General features: G+C 44.0%; 1 protein-coding gene across 1 annotated transcript; it reads right to left on the bottom strand.

The window, feature by feature from the left end:
* Positions 1-11,203: 11,203 nt before the first annotated feature.
* Positions 11,204-22,587, bottom strand: LOC143768291 (uncharacterized). Its single transcript, XM_077256984.1, has 6 exons — positions 22,448-22,587; positions 22,139-22,318; positions 21,932-22,055; positions 21,751-21,848; positions 21,462-21,552; positions 11,204-14,258 (listed from the first exon to the last, which is right to left on the bottom strand). The coding sequence occupies exons 1-6, from the start codon at positions 22,523-22,525 to the stop codon at positions 12,901-12,903; spliced, it is 1,929 nt and encodes a 642-aa protein (XP_077113099.1). The 5' UTR covers positions 22,526-22,587; the 3' UTR covers positions 11,204-12,900.
* Positions 22,588-27,193: the final 4,606 nt, after the last annotated feature.

The following is a 27,193-nucleotide window of genomic DNA, read 5'->3' as shown; positions in this document are numbered from 1 at the left end:
ATGTTTCCACGTTCAGGATTGCATCAGGATTTGGTCAGGATTTTTCATCAGTTTTGTAAGCCAAAACCAGGAGAGGAACAATTAGAGGAAAAGTATAACAGAAACATATGCACCACTTTTGCATTTATCACCCACTCCTGGTTTTGGCTTACAAATACTGATGAAAAATCCTGACCAAATCCTGATGCAATCCTGAACGTGGAAACATACCCTTAGGGACCAGAAATGGCAAAAGCAACCCACTAGCACGGGAACAACAAGGCTTGGCCCGCGCACAAGTCCCACAGGACTGCACAAAAGAACGCACATCACGTGATAAAGGCCACCAAAAGGACCTACCAACCAAGTCTCTATTACCAAAGATACCAGGATGGCCAGCCAACACAGAACAGTGAACCTCAGAAATCACTCTACTAGTCCATCTGTCAGGAACAAACAGTTTCCCCACTGGACAGCGGTCAGGTCTGTCAGCCTGAAATTCCTGAAGAACCCGTCGTAAATCAGGGGAAATGGCAGAAAGAACCACCCCTTCTTTCAGAATGCCGACCGGTTCAGGAGAATCAGGCAAAAAACTCCTAGAAAGGGCATCAGCCTTAATATTCTTAGAACCCGGAAGATACGAGACCACAAAATCAAAACGGGAAAAAAAACAAGGACCATCGAGCCTGTCTAGGATTCAGCCGCTTGGCAGACTCGAGGTAAATCAAATTCTTATGATCGGTCAAGACCACAATACGGTGTTTAGCTCCCTCAAGCCAATGTCGCCGATCCTCAAATGCCCACTTCATAGCCAACAACTCCCGATTGCCGACATCATATTTGCATTCAGCAGGCGAAAATTTACGGGAAAAGAAGGCACACGGTTTCATCAAGGAACCAACAGGATTCCTCTGAGACAAAATGGCCCCTGCCCCAATCTCAGAAGCGTCAATCTCAACCTGAAACGGAAGAGAAACATCCGGTTTACGCAATATCGGAGCAGAAGTAAATCGATGTTTAAGCTCCTGAAAGGCAGAAACAGCCGCAGAAGACCAATTCGCCACATCAGCGCCTTTCTTCGTCAAATCAGTCAAGGGTTTAACCATGCTGGAAAAGTTAGCAATGAAACGGCGATAAAAATTTGCAAAACCCAAAAATTTCTGAAGGCTCTTTACGGACATGGGTTGAATCCAATCATGAATGGCCTGAACCTTAACCGGATCCATCTCAATAGATGAAGGAGAAAAAATAAAACCCAAAAAAGAAACCTTTTGTACCCCAAAGAGACACTTAGACCCCTTCACAAACAAAGCATTGTCACGAAGGATCTGAAATACCATCCTGATCTGTTCCACATGAGACTCCCAATCAGAAAAAATCAAAATATCGTCGAAATATACAATCAAGAATTTATCAATATAAGTCCGGAAGATATCATGCATGAAAAATTGAAAAACAGATGGAGCATTAGTGAGCCCGAACGGCATCACAAGGTATTCAAAATGGCCTTCGGGCGTATTGAACGCAGTTTTCCATTCATCACCCTGCTTAATACGAACAAGATTATACGCCCCCTGAAGGTCAATCTTTGTAAACCAACTAGCCCCCTTAATCCTAGCAAACAAATCAGAAAGCAAAGGTAAAGGGTATTGAAACTTGACCGTGATCTTTTTCAGGAGGCGATAATCAATGCAGGGTCTCAAGGAGCCATCCTTCTTAGCAACAAAAAAAAACCGCTCCCATCGGTGAAGAAGATGGCCAAATATGCCCTTTCTCCAAAGACTACTTAACATAACTCTGCATAGCGGTATGTTCAGGCACAGACAGGTTGAAGAGTCGGCCCTTAGGAAACTTACAGCCTGGAATCAAATCAATCGCACAATCACAGTCCCTGTGCGGTGGAAGAGAACTGGACTTGGGCTCATCGAATACATCCTGAAAATCAGACAAAAACTCTGGAATTTCGGAAGAGGAAGAAGAGGAGATGGACATTAAAGGAACATCATTATGAACCCCCTGACAACCCCAACTAGTCACAGATATAGACTTCCAATCCAACACAGGATTATGTACCTGCAACCACGGAAAACCCAGCACGATAGCATCATGTAAATTATGCAACACCAGAAATCGACAATCTTCCTGATGAGCTGGTGCCATGCGCATGGTCACCTGTGTCCAAAACTGAGGCTTATTTTTAGCCAAAGGTGTAGCATCAATGCCCCTTAAGGGAATAAGGTTCTGCAAAGGCTGTAAGGTAAAACCACAACGCCTGGCAAACTCAAAGTCCATTAAGTTCAAAGCGGCGCCTGAATCCACAAACGCCATGACAGAAAATGATGATAATGAGCAGATCAAGGACACAGATAACAGAAATTTAGGTTGTACAGTACTGATGGTAAATGAACTAGCGATCCTCTTTGTCCGCTTAGGGCAGACAGAAATGACATGAGAAGCGTCGCCACAATAATAACACAACCTATTCTGATGTCTGAATCCTTGTCGTTCTGTTCTAGACAGAATCCTATCACACTGCATTGGCTCAGGACTCTGCTCTGAGGACAACGCCACAGTGCGCACAGTTCTGCGCTCCCGCAAGCGCCGATCAATCTGAATAGCCAGAGACATAGAATCACTCAGACCGGCAGGCGTGGGAAACCCCACCATAACATCTTTAACGGATTCAGAAAGACCCTTTCTGAAAATTGCCGCCAAAGCATCATCATTCCATTTATTCAACACAGACCATTTTCTAAATTTCTGACAATACAATTCTGCCGCCTCTTGACCCTGAGACAGGGCCAACAAGGTCTTCTCCGCTTGATCCACAGAATTTGGTTCACCATATAATAGTCCTAAAGCCTGAAAAAAGGAATCTACATTAAGCAAAGCCGGATTCCCAGATTCCAGGGAAAATGCCCAATCCGTGAGCCTTCACGGGCAGGGTCCTCTCTCCTACTGTACCTATTATGACTTGTATTGTTCAAGATTATTGTACTTGTTTTTATTATGTATACCCCTCCTCACTTGTAAAGCGCCATGGAATAAATGGCGCTATAACAATAAATAATAATAATCCTGTGGATCGCCACACAGCAGGGAAATGACGATTTTAACCTGCTGAACGGAATCACCAGAGGATCGAGGTCTCAGAGCAAAAAACAGTTTACAGTTGTTTTTAAAACTCAAAAATTTGGACCTGTCACCAAAAAACAAATCAGGAGTAGGAATCTTCGGCTCTAAAACAGGAGTCTGAACAATATAATCAGAAATTCCCTGCACCCTAGCAGCCAGCTGGTCTACACGAGAAGCCAATTCATGAACATCCATGCTAACACAAGACTCCTCAGCCACCCAGAGAAAAAGAGGGAAGAAAAGGCAAAGCAAACTACATAAAAAAAAGTGACTCAACACCTTTCTTCCCTTCTTCTGAGATGCATTTAACTCATTGTTGGCCAGTTGTACTGTTATGATCCGTTGACTTTGGAGCCGCATGAAACTTTCTCTGGAGTAGGTGGAAACTGTACTGACCGCAAACCCTGGACTAACACCGCAACTAGAAGTAGCCGTGGGGTGTGCCTAACAAACCCTAGACACCTCGACACAGCCGGAGAACTAAATACCCCTATAGATGGAAATAGGAATACTACCTTGCCTCAGAGTAGAACCCCAAAGGATAGGCAGCCCCCCACGAATATTGACTGTGAATAGGAGAGGAAAGACACACACAGGCAGAAAACAGAATTTAGCAAAAGAGGCCACTCTAGCTAAATAGGGAAAGATAGGACAGAATACTAAGCGGTCAGTTTTAAAACCCTTCCAAAAATATCCACAGCAGATAATACAAAAAGTTCCACAATCTAACTAAAGACATGGAATGTATATCTGCAACTCCTGAGAATCCAACAAGACTGAGAAAATACTGACACAATCTAAGCTGGACAAAAAATGAATAGCACTGAATTATTGAGAACACAGCATGTGTGCTACAGAAACAAAACCAAACACTTATTTTTGCTGATTTGGCAGCAAGGCAGAAGGAACCAAACAAGGACCAACACCTCCCAAAAACCATGGACAACTGGCAAGGACTAATGAATCCTGCACGCCTAAATACCCCAGTCAGAACTGCAATCAGCAGATACACCTGACCAGGACTGCAACCCAGGGACAACTGCATTACCACCTACAACCACCGGAGGGAGCCCATAAGCAGAATTCACAACAAATACGGTGCTTAGCTCCATCAAGCCAATGTTGCCACTCCTTAAACGCCCACTTCATAGCCAACAGGTCCCAATTGCCTACATCATAATTGCGTTCAGCAGGCGAAAATTTACGGGAAAAGAAGGCACATGGTTTCATCAAGGAACCAACAGGATCCCTCTGAGACAAAACGGCCCCTGCCCCAATCTCAGAAGCATCAATCTCAACCTGAAACGGAAGAGAATCATCCGGTTGGCGCAACACCGGAGCAGAAGTAAATCGACGTTTAAGCTCCTGAAAGGCAGAAACAGCCGCAGAGGACCAATTCGCCACATCAGCGCCTTTCTTCGTCAAATCGGTCAAGGGTTTAACCACGCTGGAAAAGTTAGCAATGAAACGGCGATAAAAATTTGCAAAACCCAAAAATTTCTGAAGGCTCTTTACGGACGTGGGTTAAATCCAATCATGAATGGCCTGAACCTTAACCGGATCCATCTCAATAGATGAAGCAGAAAAAATAAAACCCCCCAAAAAAACCTTCTACACCCCAAAGAGACTCGGAGGCTGAAATGACATGAGTAGCATCGCCACAATAATAACACAACCTATTCTGACGTCTGAATCCTTGTCGTTCTGTTCTAGACAGAATCCTATCACACTGCATTGGCTCAGGACTCTGCTCTGAGGACAACGCCACAGCGCGCACAGTTCTGCGCTCCCGCAAGCGCCGATCAATCTGAATGGCCAGAGACATAGAATCACTCAGACCGACAGGCGTGGGAAACCCCACCATAACATCTTTAACGGATTCAGAAAGACCCTTTCTGAAAATTGCCGCCAAAGCATCATCATTCCATTTAGTCAACACAGACCATTTTCTAAATTTCTGACAATATAATTCTGCCGCCTCTTGACCCTGAGACAGGGCCAACAAGGTCTTCTCCGCTTGATCCACAGAATTATGTTCATCATATAATAGTCCTAAAGCCTGAAAAAAGGAATCTACATTAAGCAAAGCCAGATTCCAGGGAAAATGCCCAATCCTGTGGATTGCCACGCAGCAGGGAAATAATGATTTTAACCTGCTGAATGGAATCACCAGAGGATCGAAGTCTCAAAGCAAAAAACAGTTTACAGTTGTTTTTAAAACTCAAAAATTTGGACCTGTCACCAAAAAACAAATCAGGAGTAGGAATCTTCGGCTCTAAAACAGGAGTCTGAACAATATAATCAGAAATTCTGTGTACCCTAGCAACAAGCTGGTCTACACGAGAAGCTAATTCCTGAACATCCATGCTAATACAAGACTCCTCAGCCACCCAGAGAAAAAGAGGGAAGATAAGGCAAAACAAACTGCAGAAAAAAAATGACTTTCTTCCCTTCTTCTGAGATGCATTTAACTCATTACTAGCCAGTTGTACTGTTATGATCCGGTGACTTTGGAGCCGCATGGAACTTTCTCTGGAGTAGGTGGAAACTGTACTGACCGCAAACCCTGAACTAACACCGCAACTAGAAGTAGCCGTGGGGTGTGCCTAACAAACCCTAGACACCTCGACACAGCTGGAGGACTAAATACCCCTATAGATGGAAATAGGAATACTACCTTGCCTCAGAGCAGAGCCCCAAAGGATAGGCAGCCCCCCACGAATATTGACTGTGAGTAGGAGAAGAAAGACACACGCAGGCAGAAAAACAGAATTCAGCAAAAGAGGCCACTCTAGCTAAATAGGGAAAGATAGGACAGAATACTAAGCGGTCAGTATTAAAACCCTTCAAAAATATCCACAGCAGATAAATATAAAAAGTTCCACAATCTAACTAAAGATATGGAATGTATATCTGCATCTCCTGAGAATCCAACAAGACTGAGAAAATACTGACAGTTAAGCTGGACAAAAAAACAATGAATAGCACGGAATTATTAAGCACACAGCATGTGTGCCACAAAAACAAAACCAGACACTTATCTTTGCTGATTTGGTAGCAAGGCAGAAGGAATCAAACAAGGACCAAGACCTCCAAAACCATGGACAACTGGCAAGGACTAATGAATCCTGCAAGCCTTAATACCCCAGTCAGAACTGCAATCAGCAGATACACCTGACCAGGACTGCAACTCAGGGACAACTGCATTACCACCTACAACCACCGGAGGGAGCCCAAAAGCAGAATTCACAACAGAGTGGCTCATGTGGTTGAGATTTACCGCAGGACAGCATAATAAGTCTAACTGTATTGCGTGTGCTACTGCCAGACCTCACTTAGGGACAATTCCTCTCAGGTCCTCAGAACCAGACCAAACGGACCTGCAATGCATTCTAGCCTTATATGATGCTGCATATGACCCCTCTGACAATGCTCTGTGTTATGCTCTCTCAGCTTTGTATCCACCTGTGAAGACTGATCAGGTACCTCCTAGAGTTTCTGCATATCCGGGAAATTATACCTGTTTCCAGAGGCAAGGGACGGGAACAGAAAAAGCAGTATTCATAGGAAACCTAACGTCAGAGTTCTGTGACACTGCCATCCCCATAGATCAAGATACGGGGGGCTTCAGAGCTAAGTGGTTTCAGGGACAGACTGCAGCAAGAAGTGATATATGGTGGTTATGTGGAGATATGCAACTTAGAGCCAGACTGCCAGCAGACTGGGTTGGCACCTGTGTCCTAACACAGATACTCATGCCATTCCAGATAATCTCATCAGAAGAAATACAAAGGGGTAAACTGAATGCTGATACTCTACGCAGAAACAAGAGATCAGCACCTGCTGGATCCTTTGATCCAAGGATCTACATAGACAGCATAGGGGTTCCTAGAGGTGTGCCAGATGAATATAAAGCTAGAAACCAGATTGCAGCAGGGTTTGAATCAGCTTTCTTTTGGTGGTTTACACTTAACAAGAATGTGGGCTGGATACATTACATATATTATAATCAACAAAGGTTTATAAATTATACAAGAGATGCTATAAATGAATAGCAGAACAATTAGGCCCTACTTCCTTAATAACATGGCAAAATAGGATGGCTTTAGATATGTCGCTAGCAGAAAAGGGTGGTGTCTGTAAAATGTTTGGCACTTACTGTTGTACTTTCATCCCAAACAACACAGACCCAGATGGAAGCATCACTAAAGCACTGGAGGGTCTTACATCACTGTCTGAGGAGCTGGCAGAAAATTCAGGTATCGACCACCCCTTCACAGATTGGCTCGAGTCATGGTTCGGAAAATGGAGTCACCTGGTGTCCAGTCTCCTCATCTCTCTCGCCGTCGTCACTGGAATACTTGTGATCGCCGGATGCTGCTGCATACCTTGCATCAGAGGGCTCCTCCAGAGACTGATCGATGCATCCATTAATAAGACTATGTACATGCAAATGAAACCCCGCAATGATGATTATGAACATATGATATGATTGAGAATAGGATATGATCTCCCCATCCTATGGGCGATTCGATCCGAAGAATTGACAAGAAAGTCAGACATTGGCACTAGGCCAGTGACAGCACCTGTGGGTTAGGGGTAGAATCATATCTAATCTCAAAAGGGGGGACTGATGGGGAAATCAGAGACCACCTTAATATAGCCTTATAATTCATATACATGATTCCTAGGCTAACAGAATATGTCTCAACATGTCTCAAACTCTGCCTTGTCATTCCTGCTGACTATTGACTATCAATTAGAATTGCTGACAGGGTAGGGCTAATTACATGGAACTTTAGCCTTGTACGTGGCTAAACCCAAATTACCCCTTATGAAAGAATTACCTAATGAATTGATGATGAATTAATGATAGTTTCATAGGTAATAAACAGTTGATTTGCGCACGGACATAAATGTATATGCCTACTCAAAAGTGTATATAACTGATGGTCCGGAATAAACGTTATGGCTTTCACCAGATTCACATCTTGTGCCTGTCCATCATTCTCCGGAGAACTCACGTATTTGGCAGCCATCCAATATCCCTGAGGGTCTGACTTGCAGACCACCCCAACAATAGATCTATCACTCACTGAAAGGGCTAGCAGCTAAACGCAATGAGGGCAAAGTGCGGATTTCTCAGTAAGAGGTTCACGTAATTACTCCGTGTTTACACTTAAAAGAACGCCCCTGACGTGGGGAACATCATGAGAATGGTGTCGTACTTATGCGAGGTTCACACAGCAAATTATGCATAAAAATAGTTACCATAGCTCTAAGGGGAGGTTTCAGCCCCTAAGTGATGTCACCACAGGGGGAGTGCCTGGGTTTTAGGCTAGGAAACAAGTAGTGAAGCAAGGAGTCTTCTCAAGTTTGGTGTCCAGGGTCTAGCTGCTGTCTAGATGTGTGGTACGCATCTAGATGTGACCCCCCTCCTTTGCACACGGCCAGTCGAAAGATGAAATGATCTGAACGAAATGTAAGTGTTCTTCTTTCAATTTTAATCCCTGTGTATTTGTAATTGTATTGTACAGATGATTTTGTCTTCTTTATAATATCTTTTTATACCTTGTAAACACTGCCTACCTTTTTATGGAGTAAAATATAAAATTACTAGCTTGTCTCTTCATGCTCTAAACGAACTGTCGTGTCCTCTGAGGTGAATTACCAAAACAAGAAAAGATCATGCCCATATAAACAGGAACACCTCAATATATATATGAAAAAATTCAATGCTTTATTAGTAGAAAACAGCACACAGCACAAAGAAGTTAAAAACACTTAACATTGCAAGACATGCAAAAAGATACCTATACAGAAATCATGCCCTGGTATAGGGGCAATGATGACTCACACCGATAGCCCCCCCCAAAAAAGAGAATGGCATATATACAAGCAATATAGTGTGCACAATTACACAAATTCTACAAAGAAGGTTTCCAGACGACATGCAATCCTGGAGTAAATAAACCAAAATGAGCAGCTGAAAAACAAGTGTGGCCACACAAGTATCACAGTACCATATGGGTTAAAAAGGATATGGTTAGTATGCTAGCAAAAAGGTTATGATGCAGAGTAGAGGAAGGTGGAAGTGAGAGGTTTGAGATGGGAAACAAATCCCCATTTTTAAATTAGTATACCCTGCCTTCCATGGGCCATAGATTCAGCAAAAGCGAACTGGCATTGATGAGGTGGAGCAAGCGGTATGGGATAGGATCCCACACGTATCGCCGCAGAGAAATGCAGCTTTCTCAGGGAAAAAAATAAGGTGAATTACGCTACAGATTTGGGTTGGCTCCGGACCCGTCAATACTTTGAAAATCTGAGCTGGCACATACTTTGTTCTGTGTGTTTGGGAGGCTTTGTAGCGACGGAGGCATTGATACTCATTATTCCCACCTAGAGTGCCCACGAGATCCCGCTCGCTGGACACTTGGGGATCAGCAAAACTAAGGCCCGGCTGTCTCAACACTTCTATTGGCCCAAGATGGGGACAGATGTAACAAACTACTGCCACTCCTGTATCACCTGCCAAAGAGTGGGGAAGGCGGGGCCTGCTCTTAAGGCTCCCCTGATCCCTTTGCCAGTGAACAAGGAGCTTTTCCACAGTATCGTGGTGAACATTGTGGGCCCGTTGGCCGTCCCCAGCAGCTCTGGAAAGCATTACTTCCTCACTGTGGTAGGCTACACTACCCAGTACCCAAAGGCAGTGACTCTGTCCTCAACTAGGGCAGATAAGGTGGCCGATGCACTGTTGGCTATCTTTTCGAGTGTAGGATTTCCCAGGGAGATGCTTACCGATCAAGTGACCCAATTCATGTCTCGCCTTATGGAGGCTCTCTGTAAGAAAATGCAGGTGAAGCAACTGGTATCGAGAGTGCGTATCACCCACAGACAAATGGCTTGTGTGAGCGCTTCAATGGTACCCTCAAACAGATGCTACGCGAGCTGGTTGAGACCCAAGGACATGACTGGGAGCAGTACCTCCCACACCTACTATTCGCTTACCGAGAGGTTCCGAAGGCCTCTACGGGGTTCTTCCCTTCGAGCTCCTGTATGGCAGGCGAGTCTGGGGACCCCTTGGGTTGGTAAGGGAATCCTGGGTTGTCCCGCTTGGGAGAACCTGCTGAGGTTCGTATGGAGGTGTACCGAGAGGTCCTGCCTCCGTAGCACAGTCCAAAAGGGGGAGGTGTCAGGAACATGAGGTAGTGGATTGTCTATTATCGCGCAATGAGCTCTGCCACATCCAAGAACAGAGAACAGACACCTGCTGCATGTTCGACCCACTTCTCTTCTCTGCTGGCAGCGCATTGGAATTCAAGGCACTCGTTCCCCCCTCCCTTCCCCCAGGAATATCTTTGGTGAAGCCAAAACTTAAAGAGTGCATGTCATAACTCAGCCCAATCAGTGATGTCATGACGAGGGCATATCGTTGATAATTATTGTTCCCGCCTGTGTGAGAGTAGTTATATCGCCCTCGCTGCAGCATGCCCAATAGCCAATACAAGCAGGCAGCCCTTCTGGCGACTAATTACCCTAGATGCAGTACCATGACTGACCTGAGGTTAAGGGGGGTACCAAGAGAGCTGCAAGTTTCAAAGCAGAACTGGGAAGTGGGATATAGATAAATCCCCTTCAGAAGGAACGAGGGGCAACCAAACAAGCCCGGTTCATGACAAATTGGTGTGAGTGGTGGGGATGATAAAGGTATCTTCCCCGTAAACCATGACAGAGTGGTGGGATCCCTGACATATCCGGTGGGATTCGTGACATATTGGTGGTAGCACGTGGGATTCATGACACCGTCTTCATCTGCATGCATCCTGCATACCCTATCTTTAACATTGGGTACGCAGGCCATGCAGATGCCTCCGCATGCATCACCTTGACTGCGTCAAACTCAACATGTTGCGGTCGGCGCAGCTTCAACACTATGCATGCAGAAGCATCCGCATACATCCGCATGGCCTGCGTACCAAATGTTAAAGATACGGTATGCAGGACGTATGCAGACGTAGGCGACGCTGAAGAGGAGCGGCAGTGGGCGGGGCTTCGCGGAGTTAGAAGGCTTTCATTCGCAGCCCTGCCGAATGCTAGTGTGAAACTAGCCTAAAACAATCCCTTTTAACCCCTTTGCGACATCAGGCGTAAATGTACGCAGATGTAAGACTCCCTCCCTTTGATGTTGGCTCCAGCGCTGAATCACATCTTTTCTGGCACATGTCAGCAAGTGCACAGGAAATCCCGCTTATCAGTGACCTCGTCACATGATCGCAGGTCACCGATGGGTTGGCATGACAACCAGAGGTCTCCAGCAGAAGTCTATGGTTGTCACTGCTGGATTGCTATGAGCGCCGCCCGTTAGCCGAAAAAACATGAACCAAGGATCATCTCGCCAAATTCCTGCTCTGCTTTAAACATGGGCAAAACGCTACTCAGGCAACACAGGGTGAGAGTAAAACAGTGTGGCAATGCTTTATTGTACCACAAAATAGGTAGATAACACAGAACAGTCACAGCACAGTACCCAAGATGTTGAACATTACAGAGTCTCGCCCTTCCGCTGACTCACCGGGAAAATAGCAGCTGTGACTACAGATCTTCCAGGGTCGCTACCTCACCTGCGGTACACACACAGAGGAGGTAACGACAAGCATAGGAAGATGCCAGTCCATACAAGGCCAGTTGATATAAGGATCACAACTTGACTTCATATTCCAGGGTCGGTTACTCCACCTGTGGCACGCACACAGACAAGAGGTAACGACAAGCGTAGGAAGATGACAGTCCATTGAGTCCATACAAGGTACAAGGCCAGTTGATCTGAGGATCACAACCTGGCTTTTCCAAACGTATCCATGGTTCAATGATGGTCAATGGAGCAGATCTTTATTCTTGCAACCGAGGCTGAAAACCCCTAGGTTGTTTTCCTATGGAATGATAGATCCGTGTCCCTCGTAATGGAGCCATGATGTAAAATGGCTGCTGTCCTGTCCTTCTCATGTCTTATGATTGCACACATCCCTAGCCTTTATAACGATATTGCATTCCTTGACAGACCGCAGCATGGCCATTAGTTAGAAGCTGCTATTGATCTTTGGAGCAGGTAAGTTTTCCTTGTGTGGTACAGATTTGGCCGTCTGAAAACTGAGTTTAGTCCAGGACAATTTGTCTGCACTACTAATTAACAGCTGTTACAATACCAAACTGGGGCAGTCCCTATAGGAGAAAAAACACAAGAATTATACTGTACTGTATTTTCACATACTATCTATTCCGGACACTGCAGTGGCTTATAAACTTACAAAGTATATAGCTGGAGGTCTGGGATCTGCCAATATGTGGCTAGTTTTCTGACTGTTTCGGATAACATGATACATGACTAGTTATTTTTTTTTTCTAGTCTCGCTTGAATATAGGTCAATATTAAATAGTCTCCTGATGAGTCGCCTTTGGTGATGATGAAACACATAGAAATGAGAGGCTTGGAGAGTGAGTGTGTATATGTCACCTCACCCTATATACTGAACTGTGAGGTACATGTTTTTCTATTAGTCACCTACTGTCTAACCTTCAGGGGGTGAATTATCGGTATAGTTTTACATTTGGAATTGTTTAGTTTCGCCCTTTTGTCAGCAAACACGAGGAATGACAAGATAACCCATTTAAGATTCAATTTTGGTTCAAACTATTCCAACATTATGAACATAAAAAAGGCTTCTCCCCTATGTGATGTCTCTGATGTTTATTAACCGATGATTTTCAATTAAAATATTTCCCACATTAGGAAAATGAAAAAGGTTTCTCCTCTGTGTGACTGCTCTGATGTCTAACAAGAAGCACTTTCCATTTAAAACATTTCCCACAATCTGAACAGCAAAAAGGCTTCTCCCCTGTGTGAGTTCTATGGTGCCTAACCAAATCTGATTTTTGGATAAAACATTTCCCACATTCTGAACAGGTAAAAGGCTTCTCCCCTGTGTGGGTTCTCTGGTGAATAACCAAATCTGTTTTCAGGTTAAAACATTTCCCACATTCTGAACAGGAAAAAGGCTTCTCCCCTGTGTGGGTTCTTTGGTGTCTAACAAGACTCACTTTATGGTTAAAACATTTCCCACATTCTGAACAGGAAAAAGGATTCTCCCCTGTGTGGGTTCTCTGGTGAGAAACTAAATATGTTTTCTGGGTAAAACATTTCCCACATTCTGAACAGGAAAAAGGATTCTCCCCTGTGTGGGTTCTTTGGTGTCTAACAAGATTCACTTTCTGGTTAAAACATTTCCCACATTCTGAACAGGAAAAAGGATTCTCCCCTGTGTGGGTTCTTTGGTGTGTAACAAGACTCACTTTCTGGATAAAACATTTCCCACATTCTGAACAGGAAAAAGGCTTCTCCCCTGTGTGGGTTCTCTGGTGACTAACAAGATTCCTTTTCCGGTTAAAACATTTCCCACACTCTGAACACGAAAAAGGCTTCTTTACTGTGTGAGTTCTCTGGTGACTAACAAGATTCCTTTTCTGGTTAAAACATTTCCCACATTCTGAACAAGAAAAAGGTTTCTCCCCCGTGTGGGTTCTCTGGTGACTAACAAGTTGCAATTTATGCGTAAAACATTTTTCACATTCTGAACAGGAATAAGGCTTCTCCCCTGTGTGGGTTCTCAGGTGAATAACAAGACACCCTTTGTGGTTAAAACTTTTCCCACACTCTGAACAGGAAAAAGGCTTCTCCCCTGTGTGGGTTCTCTGGTGACTAACAAGATTCCCTTTCCAGTTAAAACGTTTCCCACATTCTGAACATGAAAAAGGCTTCTCCAATGTGTGGGTTCTCTGGTGACTAACAAGATTCCCTTTCTTGTTAAAACATTTCCCACATTCTGAACAGGAAAATGACTTCTTTGCTTTAGGAGCAGTTTGTTTTTTAAAGCCTCTTTTGAGTCTTTGATTTTCCTTAGCAGTCAGTAATGAATCAGAAGCTGGGACCTGTTTCATAGGATCAGATGACAGATCTTTGGTGTGAATTGATGATGATATATCTGGAGAAACAGCAATCACTTCAGTTGTATCTTGTAGGATCTCAAGATCATCAGATTTAAACATTGAAGATGTCAACTGTCCCTCTGATCTCCTAGTACAGTCATCTGTTAAGATAAAAAAAATTTTTAACACAATATCCTTGAGTTTTATATTATTGAACATTTCTGCTTCAACTGTCCATACAAATGGCAAGCTATGTACAACAACTTTATTTACTAAGACAACGACTGTTCACAGTCTAATAGAAAACCTTGTTGGATGAACCAGTAGTGTGTGGTGTTCCAACTGTTTGTTCATTCTGCCTTCCATATATTGAATAAAAAGAAATCAATCAATGTTATGTAGGCAAAAATAATACCAATTCTCATCTCACAAAAAACAAGTCCCCACTCAGGTCCATCATCTGTCAATGGAAAAACAGAGGTTTCCACACTATAAGTGGCTCAAATGCTATTGAAAAGCAACAGTTTCTATAAACCAATCCAGCAAAATCCGCTCTCACTTCTGAGTCTTGCAGTGTGCTCAAACAACATTTAGGATCCCTGTATTTAGCAATATTATAGAGTGAGAAGAATCCACTTAATTTGCGGTGTGTGTCTCCTGGAGCACAATCTGGGCTGGGTAATAAAATGGCAAATGTGTAATTTTCACTCTCCAACATCCACTGGGTCTTAATTTCAAGAAAATGGCTGTGGAGTCAAAATATTCACTCCTCCTACACACTTGGTCAAAATTGTTGGTACCCCTCGTTTAATGACAGAAAAACCCACAATGGTCACAGAAATAACTTGAATCTGACAAAAGTAATAAATAAGAGATCTATGAAATTGAACAAATTAAAGTCAGACATTGCTTTTCAACCAGGTTTCCACAGATTTAAAAAAATAAATAAAACTCACGAATTAGGCCTGGACAGAAATTATGGTACCCTTAACCGCTTTGTGTCCACCAACCGTAGATAAACATTGGCGCTGCACAAAGCCCTGCTAGCGCCGGCATTTAGCTACCATTTGTCTACGGTTGGCAGTTTTGTGCTCATCGGGACCCCCACGTACCTTATAATGAGGGGATTCCGGCGCACAACAGTTCCTGTGACCCCCGACCTCATCGAGACCTGATTGGTTCAGGTCCTGATAACGTCAGCGTCACACCAGCCAATGAGACAAATCACTAGTAAAGTTTGTTGTAGCAACCAACTTTCCCGGGCGATCTGCCTGATAAAAACGCTGTTTCTCCTCAGATCTCCTGTCAGTGAGAGATTAGAGGAGAAACAGTGTTAGAAGTGCTGCTGGCAACAGCTGTGTCAGTCAGCGATCTTGTTATAAAGTAAAAAAAGAAAATACAGAGAACGCAGGTTAGGGTTAGTGCTATAGTTAGGCTAAAGTTAGGGTTTATTCTAAAGTTAGGGTTAGGCTAAAGAAGTAGGCTTTTCTCAATTGTCTCCCCAATAACTTGGTCACTTCAGAGTTTTCTATTAGCTTGCTGGAGCATACTGTCCTACAAATAAATTTATATGCGTCCCAATTCACCAGCCAGAATCCATGATCCTATTACATTTTTAGGACTTACATTCGCTATGGGGCTTGTTAAAAAAAATGAGCATTCGGTCCTATTGGTCCAACTACTTTTGGCATTTTAACGACAAGAGTCAATGAGTCAATGCCTGCTTAGAAATGCTCCAGAACATGACAGACTGTTGAAAATCAGACCCATCATAGAAGTGTCACGGGGGAACTGGGTAGACTAAGGCTGGTTACCCGGGCCCCTGCAATATCCCTCAGGCTAGGGAAACCCTGTCTGTCCCTTTCCCAGAAGTTACACTAAAGGTGTGCATGTCTGGGCCGCCAGGCCTGACCCTGACTCCTGTTTCAGCCCTAAGCTAAAACCACCACCCGCCACCCAGTGAAGAGACAACACACCAATCCCCACAGAAAGCACAGACAGGGAAAACTGAAAAACGCACCACGCCGCAGACACACAGGAATACACTATAATGTGCACAGGGCAAAACAAATACAAACAGAAAGGATGAATATGACAAAGGATAATACACCACCAGATACGATCTTCCTACACCAAGACCACCACTCCAGACCGGAATCACTAGGCATAAAGCACAAGCTATAATCGGTGACGCCCAAAGTCCAGCGTGACTATTTAAAGGCCGTGACCCAGCCCCCAACCTGATTACCAGCTAGATTAAACCCAAGCAAGCTGGATAAAATCTAGCCGACGCCACTGAGCGTGTAGTGGACGTAAGTGGAATTACCACTGTCTGTCGGACGCCCTAGTGTGAACAGCGTCCGACATGACAAGACGACTTGACAGAAAAATTCTTAAAGCTTTACACCCCAACAGAAAACATTTCCATTGATGCGTCCCCTGTAAAATTCAAATGAAGACTGCACCTCAAGCAATTTATTCCTTCTAACAGGGCAAGGTCAAGAATAAAGCTCTATAAAATGTGCGACAGTTCAACAGGATACACATGAGCTTTTCGAATTTATGAAGGAAAGACAGCCAACTAAACACACCAGGATGCCCTACTTATCTGGGGACATCTGGAAAAACCGTTTGGGAGCTGATAACTCCATTATTACAAAAAGGCTACAATCTGTATGTTGACAACTACTACACCAGCATACCCCTATTTAAAAGTCTGGTTGAACATAACATGGGGGCTTGTGGGACCATTCGCAAAAACCGTCAGGGGTTTCCACAATCATTGGTCAACGAAAAGTTCCGAAAGGGGCAGTCAGGGGCTTTACACAATGGAGAACTGCTTGTCCTTAAGTATAAGGATAACAAAGATATTTTTATCCTGAGCTCGATCCACACAGATGCCACAAGGGCCACTGCAGACCAACAGGGATCCACTACTTCAAAACCTGTGTCTGTCATTGACTACAACAAATATATGGGGTGTGGACCTTGTAGACCAGGTTCTACAGCCATACCGGGTATCTAGAAAATCATATATCTGGTATAGAAAGTCATTTATTTGTTTCAGGTGGCCTTATATAATTCTTATGTGTCATACAAAAAAGCCGGAAATGCAGATACTATCCTGATCAGGAAAAGGTAATTGAAAATCTTGTTTTTGAAAATGTCGTCCCCGCCAATCCTTTAGAATCTCAAGATGTCAGAAGACTCACTGAAGAACATTTTATTGCACTCATTCCAGCAACTGAAACAAGAAAGAACCCCCAGAGAAGATGTCGTGTATGTTCCAAGAGAGGAATGAGGCATGATACCCGCTATTATTGCCCACAATGCCCATCATTGCAGCCTTATGCCTCCATGACTGCTTTATAATCTGTGAGCCTCATGAGCCCCTAGGTAGGCATGTATCAATCAGTCTCATAAACTTGACGCGTTTCTCCTCCCACAAGAGGTTCATCAGGAGTGTATTCGTATATTATCAGAGACCGCTACTTATCTTTTTATGTTGGCTGTCCATGATGATACAGGACACTCTATCTGGAGGGTATAGACCTGACGTGCTCTTGTCCTGTATCATCATGGACATGGCTTACAGTCTATGAGTCTGTGAGACTAATGTACATATACCTATCTATGGATTAAGAAGTTTTGTTTGAATCTTAAAGACTGATGTTTATAGGCCTCTTCATGGGTCTATGAAAGTATGTGAACCTGGGTTTTTACGGCATGCAGGTTTTTTCCATATGGAATATTAACTCTTATATGTAACTGATGTTATGTTTGATCTATTGAGACCATTATCGTAGGGCATTGTGCAATATACGAGTATATTTTTTATACCTAGGACATTTGTTTGTGCACAATCATTGTCCTGGGTTTCTTTTCTATTGAGATCTACAGTTACTATTACCTATATGAATATTGTATAACACCGATACATAGGGTATTCCCTGCAAGGCTATGTTTTTCATCTTCTGTGTCTCCATGGTTCATCATTGCTTGTCTGTATATGGTCTTACACTTCAGCACTTTACATTATAGCTAGATATTGCCCCTATACTAATCTAGTTAGGGCATTCTCTTTGGGACAGCCGTCGAGGAGCGGGGGCGCCATATATCGTAAAATTTAGGGTGCCAACCTCCGCTGTGAGGCAGGGTTAGATTAAGGGACAGTTTTCATCATTTATTGGTCTCTATCTACCTACAGTACATCTATACACCTTTCCATCCCTTCCCGTATAGGGAGTTTGAGGATAGAAGGGACAGTGGGACGGTGGGCGGGGGCGCCATTGCGCAGGTTTAGGGTGCCAACCTCCGCTGTCAGGTAGGGTGCTGACGAGCGATAGGCAACTAGGGATAGGCACCTCTCTAGGCCTTTTCTATACAAGTACAACATTTCTTGGGTGATGGTTTTGTGTAATTTTTAATTCATTAAGTTAAAAAAAGGTATTTTTTAATCTTGGGATTATTCTGTGAACTGTTTACTTTAATTCACTCCATTGGCTATTCATTTGTGCAGTGAATTTTTTTGCATAACAACCAGCGGTCTCCTGAAGACCTCTATGGTTGTTGATGGCAGATCCCTGTGGTCGGCGCTCATAGCAATGCTGCAATTCAGATACATAGAGGTGATCTGAGCATCACCTCTATGTAGCAGAGCCGATCAGGCTATGCCAGTTTCTAGCCTCCCATGGAGGCTACTGAAGCATGGCAAATGAAAACATTTTTCTTACAAAAATATGAAAAAAATAAAATAAATTAAAGTTCAAATCACCCCCCTTTCGCCCCATTCAAAATAAAACAATGAAAAAAAAATCAAACCTACACATATTTGGTATTGCCACGTTCAGAATCGCCCAATCTATCAATAAAAAATAATTAACCTGATCGCTAAACGGTGTAATGAGAAAAAAATTCCAAAAGCCAGAATTACTTTTATTGGTCGCCGCGACATTGCATTAAAATGCAATAACAGGCGATCAAAAGATTGCATCTTTACCAAAATGGTATCATTAAAAACGCCAGCTCGGCACGCAAAAAACAAGCCCTCACCCGACCAGAGATCACGAAAAATGGAGACGCTACAGGTCTCGGAAAATAGCACAATTTTTTTTTTTTTTTTTTTTTTTAAAGCAAGGTTTGAAATTTTATTTACCAATTACATTAAAAATAACCTAGACAATGTATGGTGTCTATGAACTCGTAATGACCTGGAGAATCGTAATGGCAGCTCAGTGTTAGCATTTAGTGAACCTAGCAAAAAAGCCAAACAAAAAACAAGTGTGGGATTGCACTGTTTGACAATTTCACCACACTTGGAATTTGTTTCCTGTTTTCAGGTACAAGACATGGTAAAACCAATGATGTAGTTCAAAAGTACAACTCGTTCCGCAAAAGATAAGCCCTTACATAGCCAAATTGATGGAAAAATAAAAAAGTTATGGCTCCGGGAAGAGGACAGGGAAAAAAACGAAAAAAGCTCCAGGGGTTAAGGGGTTAAAAATGGGGCCTGATTAAGAACACAAAACTGGCTGCGGGAAGAGGTTAAATCAGAGGATTCTGGACACTACTGTAATCAAAAACTGACTATAGACAATAACATATACTGAAATGTTCAAACTGAACAGTCTCCATCAGTAATAAATGAGGAGCTAGTGGTGAAACCTCTCTGGGGGAATTAGAGCACGGGGCTCGGTGACTTCACAATCTAAACTATCGTAAGGTCCAATATTTTCTGTCAGATGAGTTTCAAGAAGAAATATTACACATTTATAGAGAAGTATGTATAATAGGGCGGAGAGGAGATGTCTTATAGGGAACCTGTCAGCAGGATTGTGCTCAGTGACTACAGACACTGTCAGGTCGGTGCCGTTATACTGATTACACCGATACCTGGTGATGAAATCCGTCTTGTGGTTGTTGTTTAATCTGTATTTGTAGATTTCATTTTAATGTGATTCTCGTGCTCTGGGGCGGGGCTATGGGCGGGGCTTTATGTGGTGCTCTGGGGCGGGGCTTTATGTGGTGCTCTGGGTCGGGGCTGTGGGCAGCCTGCGGGCGGGGCTTTATGTGGTGCTTTGATTATATATGCATCTGTATTGGCTTATGACAGGTCATACGGTTTATGGCGGCTCCTGCGCAGTAGAATCTATAAGTAAGAGATAGATGTTACTGGACAGGAGCCGCTGGTGTCATTTTGCTGGATGTAAAATTGTTTTATAAGCCTCCCAATAGCCACAATATTATAGGTTTTATCAACAATAATATCAACACTATTATATGCATTATGTAAAAATGGGGGGCAGGTCAGTGAGGGATCAGCGACCTGTCATAAGCCAATACAGATGAATATGTAATCAGAGCCCCACATAAAGCCCCGCCCCAGAGCACCACATAAAGCCCCGCCCACAGCCCCGCCCCAGAGCACGAGAATCTCACTAACTGAAAACTACAAATAAAGATTAAACAACAATAAACCAGAGTTGCATTCATTTATGGTGGACCATTGGAGCTACTATGAATCCTGACCAGAAGCTTAGAGAAAATAATATTGCTCCCCATTTCAGGAGAGATTGTGCAGTAATCTGAATTTCTTAGGATGAAGAACAATGTAATTTATGAGGTGGAGTGAATCCATGAAACCAGGGCTGGAGCCAACACATCTCCTGCAGGCGGGAATAAATGTATATTACAGCCATCAGCCACGCACAGCTCAGAGATATATCATGGCACCGGTGTGATGGGTTTATGTAGATTATCACAATCCTCCTGGAAGTTAGTCGGTTTTAATACAAATTGAAAAGTCAGGATAAAGGGAAACTCTGTTATTGTCCAGAAATTCACACTTGGCCTCACTGCATATTTAATGTTGTCAATCATAAAAGTGAAGTTTGGCCAGAAAGACGGGACCTGGTCTTGTAGGGACCATATGATCACATTCAGCAGCACAGAAGGGAGAGAAGGGAGATTCATCCGATAAGATCTCAGGGTTCTAGGAAGCCAACAGCATCATTACCCTCCGCTTTCTCTTACAGGCCCATCATAATATTGTTCTTCAAGTGATTTTCTATCTTGTCAGCACATTCTACGTACGCTGTCATTTGGCTTTATAGTTTACAGATCTGGGCAGGTTACAGCGTCTCCTAAACCCAGGGGGTAGGTGGATCTACCAGGTTGTAAGTTCTATAGAAAAGGGCTTTCAATGCCCAAAGTCATTTGAACAGTTTTGGGTGGAGGAGAATGTTGTGGTCTAGAGGCAAAATGGTGATCATGGTAATACGGCCGGACTACACCACCGATAAAGCAGCCACAGCCGGTGACTGAGAAAAACTGTGACTTCTCTGCATTTAGTGGTCACTACTCACCTGGGTAGCCATATGTGGGAATCTCCTCTTTACACCACTCATGATCTCTCACATATGTCTCTGTAGTATTAATATGGGTCAGATCTTCACCCTGAAACAAATATTATAAAAGTCACCGACAGATGGAGAAGTCCCATCTATGATCAGCTCTAATCCTGCCATCTCCACCGTTCTCATTACACAAGTATAAAACATATAATACTGGTGGATAAAACAAGACTGAACACAAGACCTTCACCGGCGTCTACACATCATAGGGGAGATCTCCTGACACCTTCTCTCCATCTACCTGATGATCCTGAGGAGCACTGGGATCTTCTTGGTTACAGTCCTGTGGAAGAAGAGGACGGGGACATCTCTCTGGTGTTGTCCTCTTACTGGATAGATCTGAAGGAAACACATACAGGGAGTGAATTCATTCTTTACATACAGATAATTATAGGCCGTGTGTATTTAGTCCTGTCTATTACCTGGAGATGTGAGGGGCTGGGGAACCTCCATTATGACGTTCTTGTACAGATCTCTGTGTCCTTCTAAATACTCCCACTCCTCCATGGAGAAATAGACAGCGACATCCTGACACCTTATAGGAACCTGACACATACAATGATACCGTCATCCCCCCGATCCCTTCATAGTGTTACTGTATAATGTCCCAGCATTCCCAGCAGTGTCACCTCTCCAGTCAGCAGCTCAATCATCTTGTAGGTGAGTTCTAGGATCTTCTGGTCATTGATGTCCTCATGGATCAGGAGGTGAGGTGGAGGACCCGTGATTGAGCTCAGGGGTCTTCTCCATCCCTCAGACACAGGGTCCTGACAGCGATCACTAGAGGTCTTCTTCACCACTGTGTAATCCTGGTAATGGAGAGACACATTAATTAATCTCACTACAGACATTTCCAGAGTCCTCACCTCTCCAGTTCTGTCCATCTGTTATTCCCATAGATAAGAATGATGTAATGTGACGTCATCAGAATCTCTCACCTCTCCAGTAAGCCGGAAGAGGATCTCTAGGGTGAGGTGTAATATCCTCTCCGCCATCTTGTCTCTGTCCATATCCATCTTTGATGGGTAAATCAGGAAAATTTTCTTTTGTAGAAGATCTGCACTGAGAGGATCCGATATTGTAGAGACCTGAATGAGAAGATGAGCCGATGTAACATCATAAGAATCCTGTGTAATAATACAATTACTGGAGATAATAAGGGAAACATATGAGGAGATTTATTATTTTACAGGATTTAGTTTCCTTCTTTACATCTACTAATAAAACCTATATATTTAGGCCACAGACAACAAGCAGTTTCCTCCTCGGAGTCGGCAGCTGAATACGTTCCTCATAGACTCATCTTCCATAATGCTAATTCTCGTCTCATTTACCGACCCTGGAATCGGCATTAGCAATACTGCAGGAGATATTCATTACACGCGACATGAGAAATAACTACTTCATGATGAGGACGACATCTTCATCTTCTACTACGGCTCTAGAGACATATGTGGCCAGAGTCGGTCACTGACTCCATCACCACCGGCCGTCTATATGAAGGTTTCCCGTCTTCCCCGCACTGTAATCTTCTATCACGTTAGATCTCAGCTCTGATTCACACACACAAGTTTGAGGCTTTTAGAAAAGATTTTTTGTTTCCACAATCAACGCGGACAGAAATGACCTGATCCCAAAGTCTCCATGTACAGAGATTTATGGGGTTTATTTCTGGCCTTAAGTCTTTCCTATATTACAAGAAAAACAGCAGAAAAAAAACAGATATTGAAATGTTTCTAAAGAAAATTGGCTCCAACAATTCTTATAATTTCCCGATATTTAATAATAGTATATGGGCACTGGACTATGGGATGGAGGATACGTATGATGAGTATATGGGCACTGGACTATGGGATGGAGGATGTGTGATGGGTATATGGGCACTGGACTATGGGATGGAGGATATGTATGATGGGTATATAGCTGAATGGTGGATCAGGAGCTTTCCACTCCCTGATTCACTAATCTATTCAGCGGTATCACCATCATGGGAATGTGGATATCGCTGAAATTGTGATGATGGGAAGGAGAGGGTGACAATACCACACCCCACCGAGCCCTGTCACTTCATAGGCATCATAGCAACCGAGTGGGCTACCTTTATGGATGATACACTCCTGCCTATCCAACTATTCTATGGTAAATATCTCATAGATCCGGGGTTCATTAGTATCTGCACCAAGACTGAGTCTAAGTGAGTATTTATTAATTGTCAGTGGTCGGAGGTAGTCAGTGAGGTGGAGGGTACCATATTGTGCATGTAGGTGGCAGTACTGTGGGAACATGAGAAAGTGGGGGGATGGCAGTACTGTGGGGACATTATACTGTGTGTGTGGGAAGTCACTAATGTGGGAACTTTATACTGTGTGTGGGGATATGGCGGTACTATGAGAACATTATACTGTGTGTGGGGGTATGGCAGTACTATAAGATTATACTGTACTAGATGGTGGCCCGATTCTAACGCATCGGGTATTCTAGAATATGTATGCATGTATATAGCAGCCACATAGTATATAGCACAGCCCACGTAACACAGACAGCCACGTAGTATATAGGACCCACATAGTATATAGCAGCCACGCATTATATAACACAGCCACGTAATATAAAGCACAGCCCACGCCGTATATAACACAGCCCACGCAGTATATAGCACAGCCCACGTAATATATAGCACAGGCCATGCAGTATATAGCACAGCCCACGCAGTATACAGCACAGCCCATGCAGTATATAACACAGGCTACGCAGTATACTGTATAACACTGGCCACGCAGTATAACACTGCCCATGTAATATATAGCACAGCCCACGCAGTATATAACACAGCTCAAGCAGTATATAACAGCCCATGCAGTATATAACACAGGCCACGCAGTATATAACACAGCCCACACAGTATATAACACAGCCCACGTAATATATAGCACAGCCCACGCAGTATATAACACAGCCCACACAGTATATAACACTGCCCACATAATATATAACACAACCCACATAATATATAACACAGCCGACGCAGTATATAACAGAGCCCACGCAGTATATAACAGAGCCCACGCAGTATATAACACAGCCCACGCAGTATATAACACAGCCCACGCAGTATATAACACAGCCCACGCAGTATATAACACAGCCCACGCAGTATATAACACAGCCCACGCAGTATATAACACAGCCCACGCAGTATATAACACAGTGTGGGCACCATATCACTGTTAAAAAAATAATGAAAATAAAAAATAGTTATATACTTACCCTCCGCCATCCAGCGAAGCTGTCCCAATGCACGCGCTGCTGCCACCAGCTTCTGTTCCCAGAGATGGATTGCGAAATTACCGAGTTGACTTAGCGGTCTCGCGAGACAGTTAAGTCTTCTGGGTAATTTCGCAATGCATCTCTGGGAACAGAAGCTGGCGGCAGCAGCGCGCACATCGGCTGACGACGGAAGGTGAGAATAGCCGATTTTTTTAATTATTTTTAACAGATCTTTTTACTATTGATGCTGCATAGGCAGCATCAATAGTAAAAAGTTGGTCACACAGGGTTAATAGCAGCTTTAACGGAGTGCGTTACAACCCGGCATAACGCGGTCTGTTAACGCTGCCATTAACCTGTGTGAGCGCTGACTGGAGGGGAATATGGAGGGGGCACTGACTGCAGGGGAGTAGGGAGCGGCCATTTCACGGCCGGACTGTGCCCGTCACTGATTGGTCATGGCCGTTTGGCCGCGACCAATCAGCGACTTGGGATTTCCGTGACAGACAAACAGATGGAAGTGCCCCTTAGACAATTATATAGATAGATGTGGTGGGATGGAGGTACTGTAGGAACATTATACTATATGTGGGGGTATAGCGGTACTGTAGGAACATTATACTGTGTGTGGGCATATGGCGGTACTGTAGGAACATGATACTGTGTGGGGGGTATGGAGGTACTGTAGGAACACTCTACTGTGTGTGGGGGTATAGCGGTACTGTGAGAACATTACACTGGTGGGATGGAGGTACTGTAGGTACATTATACTGTGTGTGGGGGTATGGCGGTACTGTAGGAACATTATACTGTGTGTAGGGGTATAGCGGTACTGTGAGAATATTATACTGTTTGGTGGGATGGAGGTACTGTAGGAACATTATACTGTGTGGGGGGGTATGGCGGTACTATGAGAACATTATACTGTGTGTGGGGGTATGGCGGTACTATGAGAACATTATACTGTGTGTGGGGGTATGGCGGTACTATGAGAACATTATACTGTGTGGGGGGTATGGCGGTACTATGAAAACATTATACTGTGTGGGGGGGTATGGCGGTACTATGAGAACATTATACTGTGTGGGGGTATGCCGGTACTATGAGATTATACTGTGTGTGGGGGTATGGTGGTACTATGAGAACATTATACTGTGTGTGGGGGTATGGTGGCACTATGAGAACATTATACTGTGTGTGGGGGTATGGCGGTACTATGAGATTATACTGTGTGTGGGGGTATGGCGGTACTATGAGAACATTATACTGTGTGGGGGTATGGCGGTACTATGAGAACATTATACTATGTGGGGGTATGGCGGTACTATGAGAACATTATACTGTGTGGGGGTATGGCGGTACTATGAGAACTTTATACTGTGTGTGGGGGTATGGCGGTACTATGAGAACTTTATACTGTGTGGGGGTATGGCGGTACTATGAGAACATTATACTGTGTGGGGGTATGGCGGTACTATGAGAACTTTATACTGTGTGGGGGTATGGCGGTACTATGAGAACATTATACTGTGTGGGGGTATGGCGGTACTATGAGAACTTTATACTGTGTGTGGGGGTATGGCGGTACTATGAGAACATTATACTGTGTGGGGGTATGGCGGTACTATGAGAACTTTATACTGTGTGGGGGTATGGCGGTACTATGAGAACATTATACTGTGAGCGGCATCATATATATTACATAAGGGGTGTAATAAGGAGAGTCATAAAAAAGCCTCCTCAGGGCTGTGCTGCATTTGTACAGACTGCTATCTGCCGTCCAGACGGGACCATGTGACACCAATGGGGAGAGGGAGGGTTTCCGGAGGGAAGAGTCTAGAGGGTGCACCTGGTCAGGAGACCTTGATGGCGCAGTTACTGATATTATAAAGGCCGGAGCCCCAAAGGCAGAACAGATTTGGCGCCAACAAAGGAAAGGGGTGCGGGGAAGAATCTGAGGTACCAGCTCCTGGTAAAGTGCCCGAGGCAGCTGGGTGTGGGGCAGAACCTGCTTACAGGGCATAATGGGGGCATTACACTGTGTGGGGCCAAGAAAGGGGCCCTGTACTAGGAGAACACTCCGCTCCTCACTTCCTGTCCTCCATAGTTGGCTCGTATGTATCTATTACAGGAAACAGAACAACAACGTTATGGTTCTTATAAAGAGTCTCCTCCGTGCAGAAGGGGTTAATGTCCCCGGCTGCGCTCAGTACTGGGGAATCTCCACATACCTCCACCTGCAGAGCCGCACTCCACAGATATGGCTGCTCTGTGCGCACAGGACCTGTGATGAGGTCACAGGGGGGAGGAGTCAGGGGTCACGTGATCCGCAGTGAAGACGCTACATGGAGACTTCTCCTCAGTCAGTGACATTCCCGCCATTATTCGCCCTCACTACTGGCACAATCACCTCGCGC

This window comes from Ranitomeya variabilis, chromosome 4, assembly GCF_051348905.1.
Source record: "Ranitomeya variabilis isolate aRanVar5 chromosome 4, aRanVar5.hap1, whole genome shotgun sequence".
NCBI classification, from domain to species: domain Eukaryota; kingdom Metazoa; phylum Chordata; class Amphibia; order Anura; family Dendrobatidae; genus Ranitomeya; species Ranitomeya variabilis.
The sequence above is the reverse complement of the archived record's forward strand: the minus strand, read 5'-3'. Positions and strand labels throughout refer to the sequence as shown.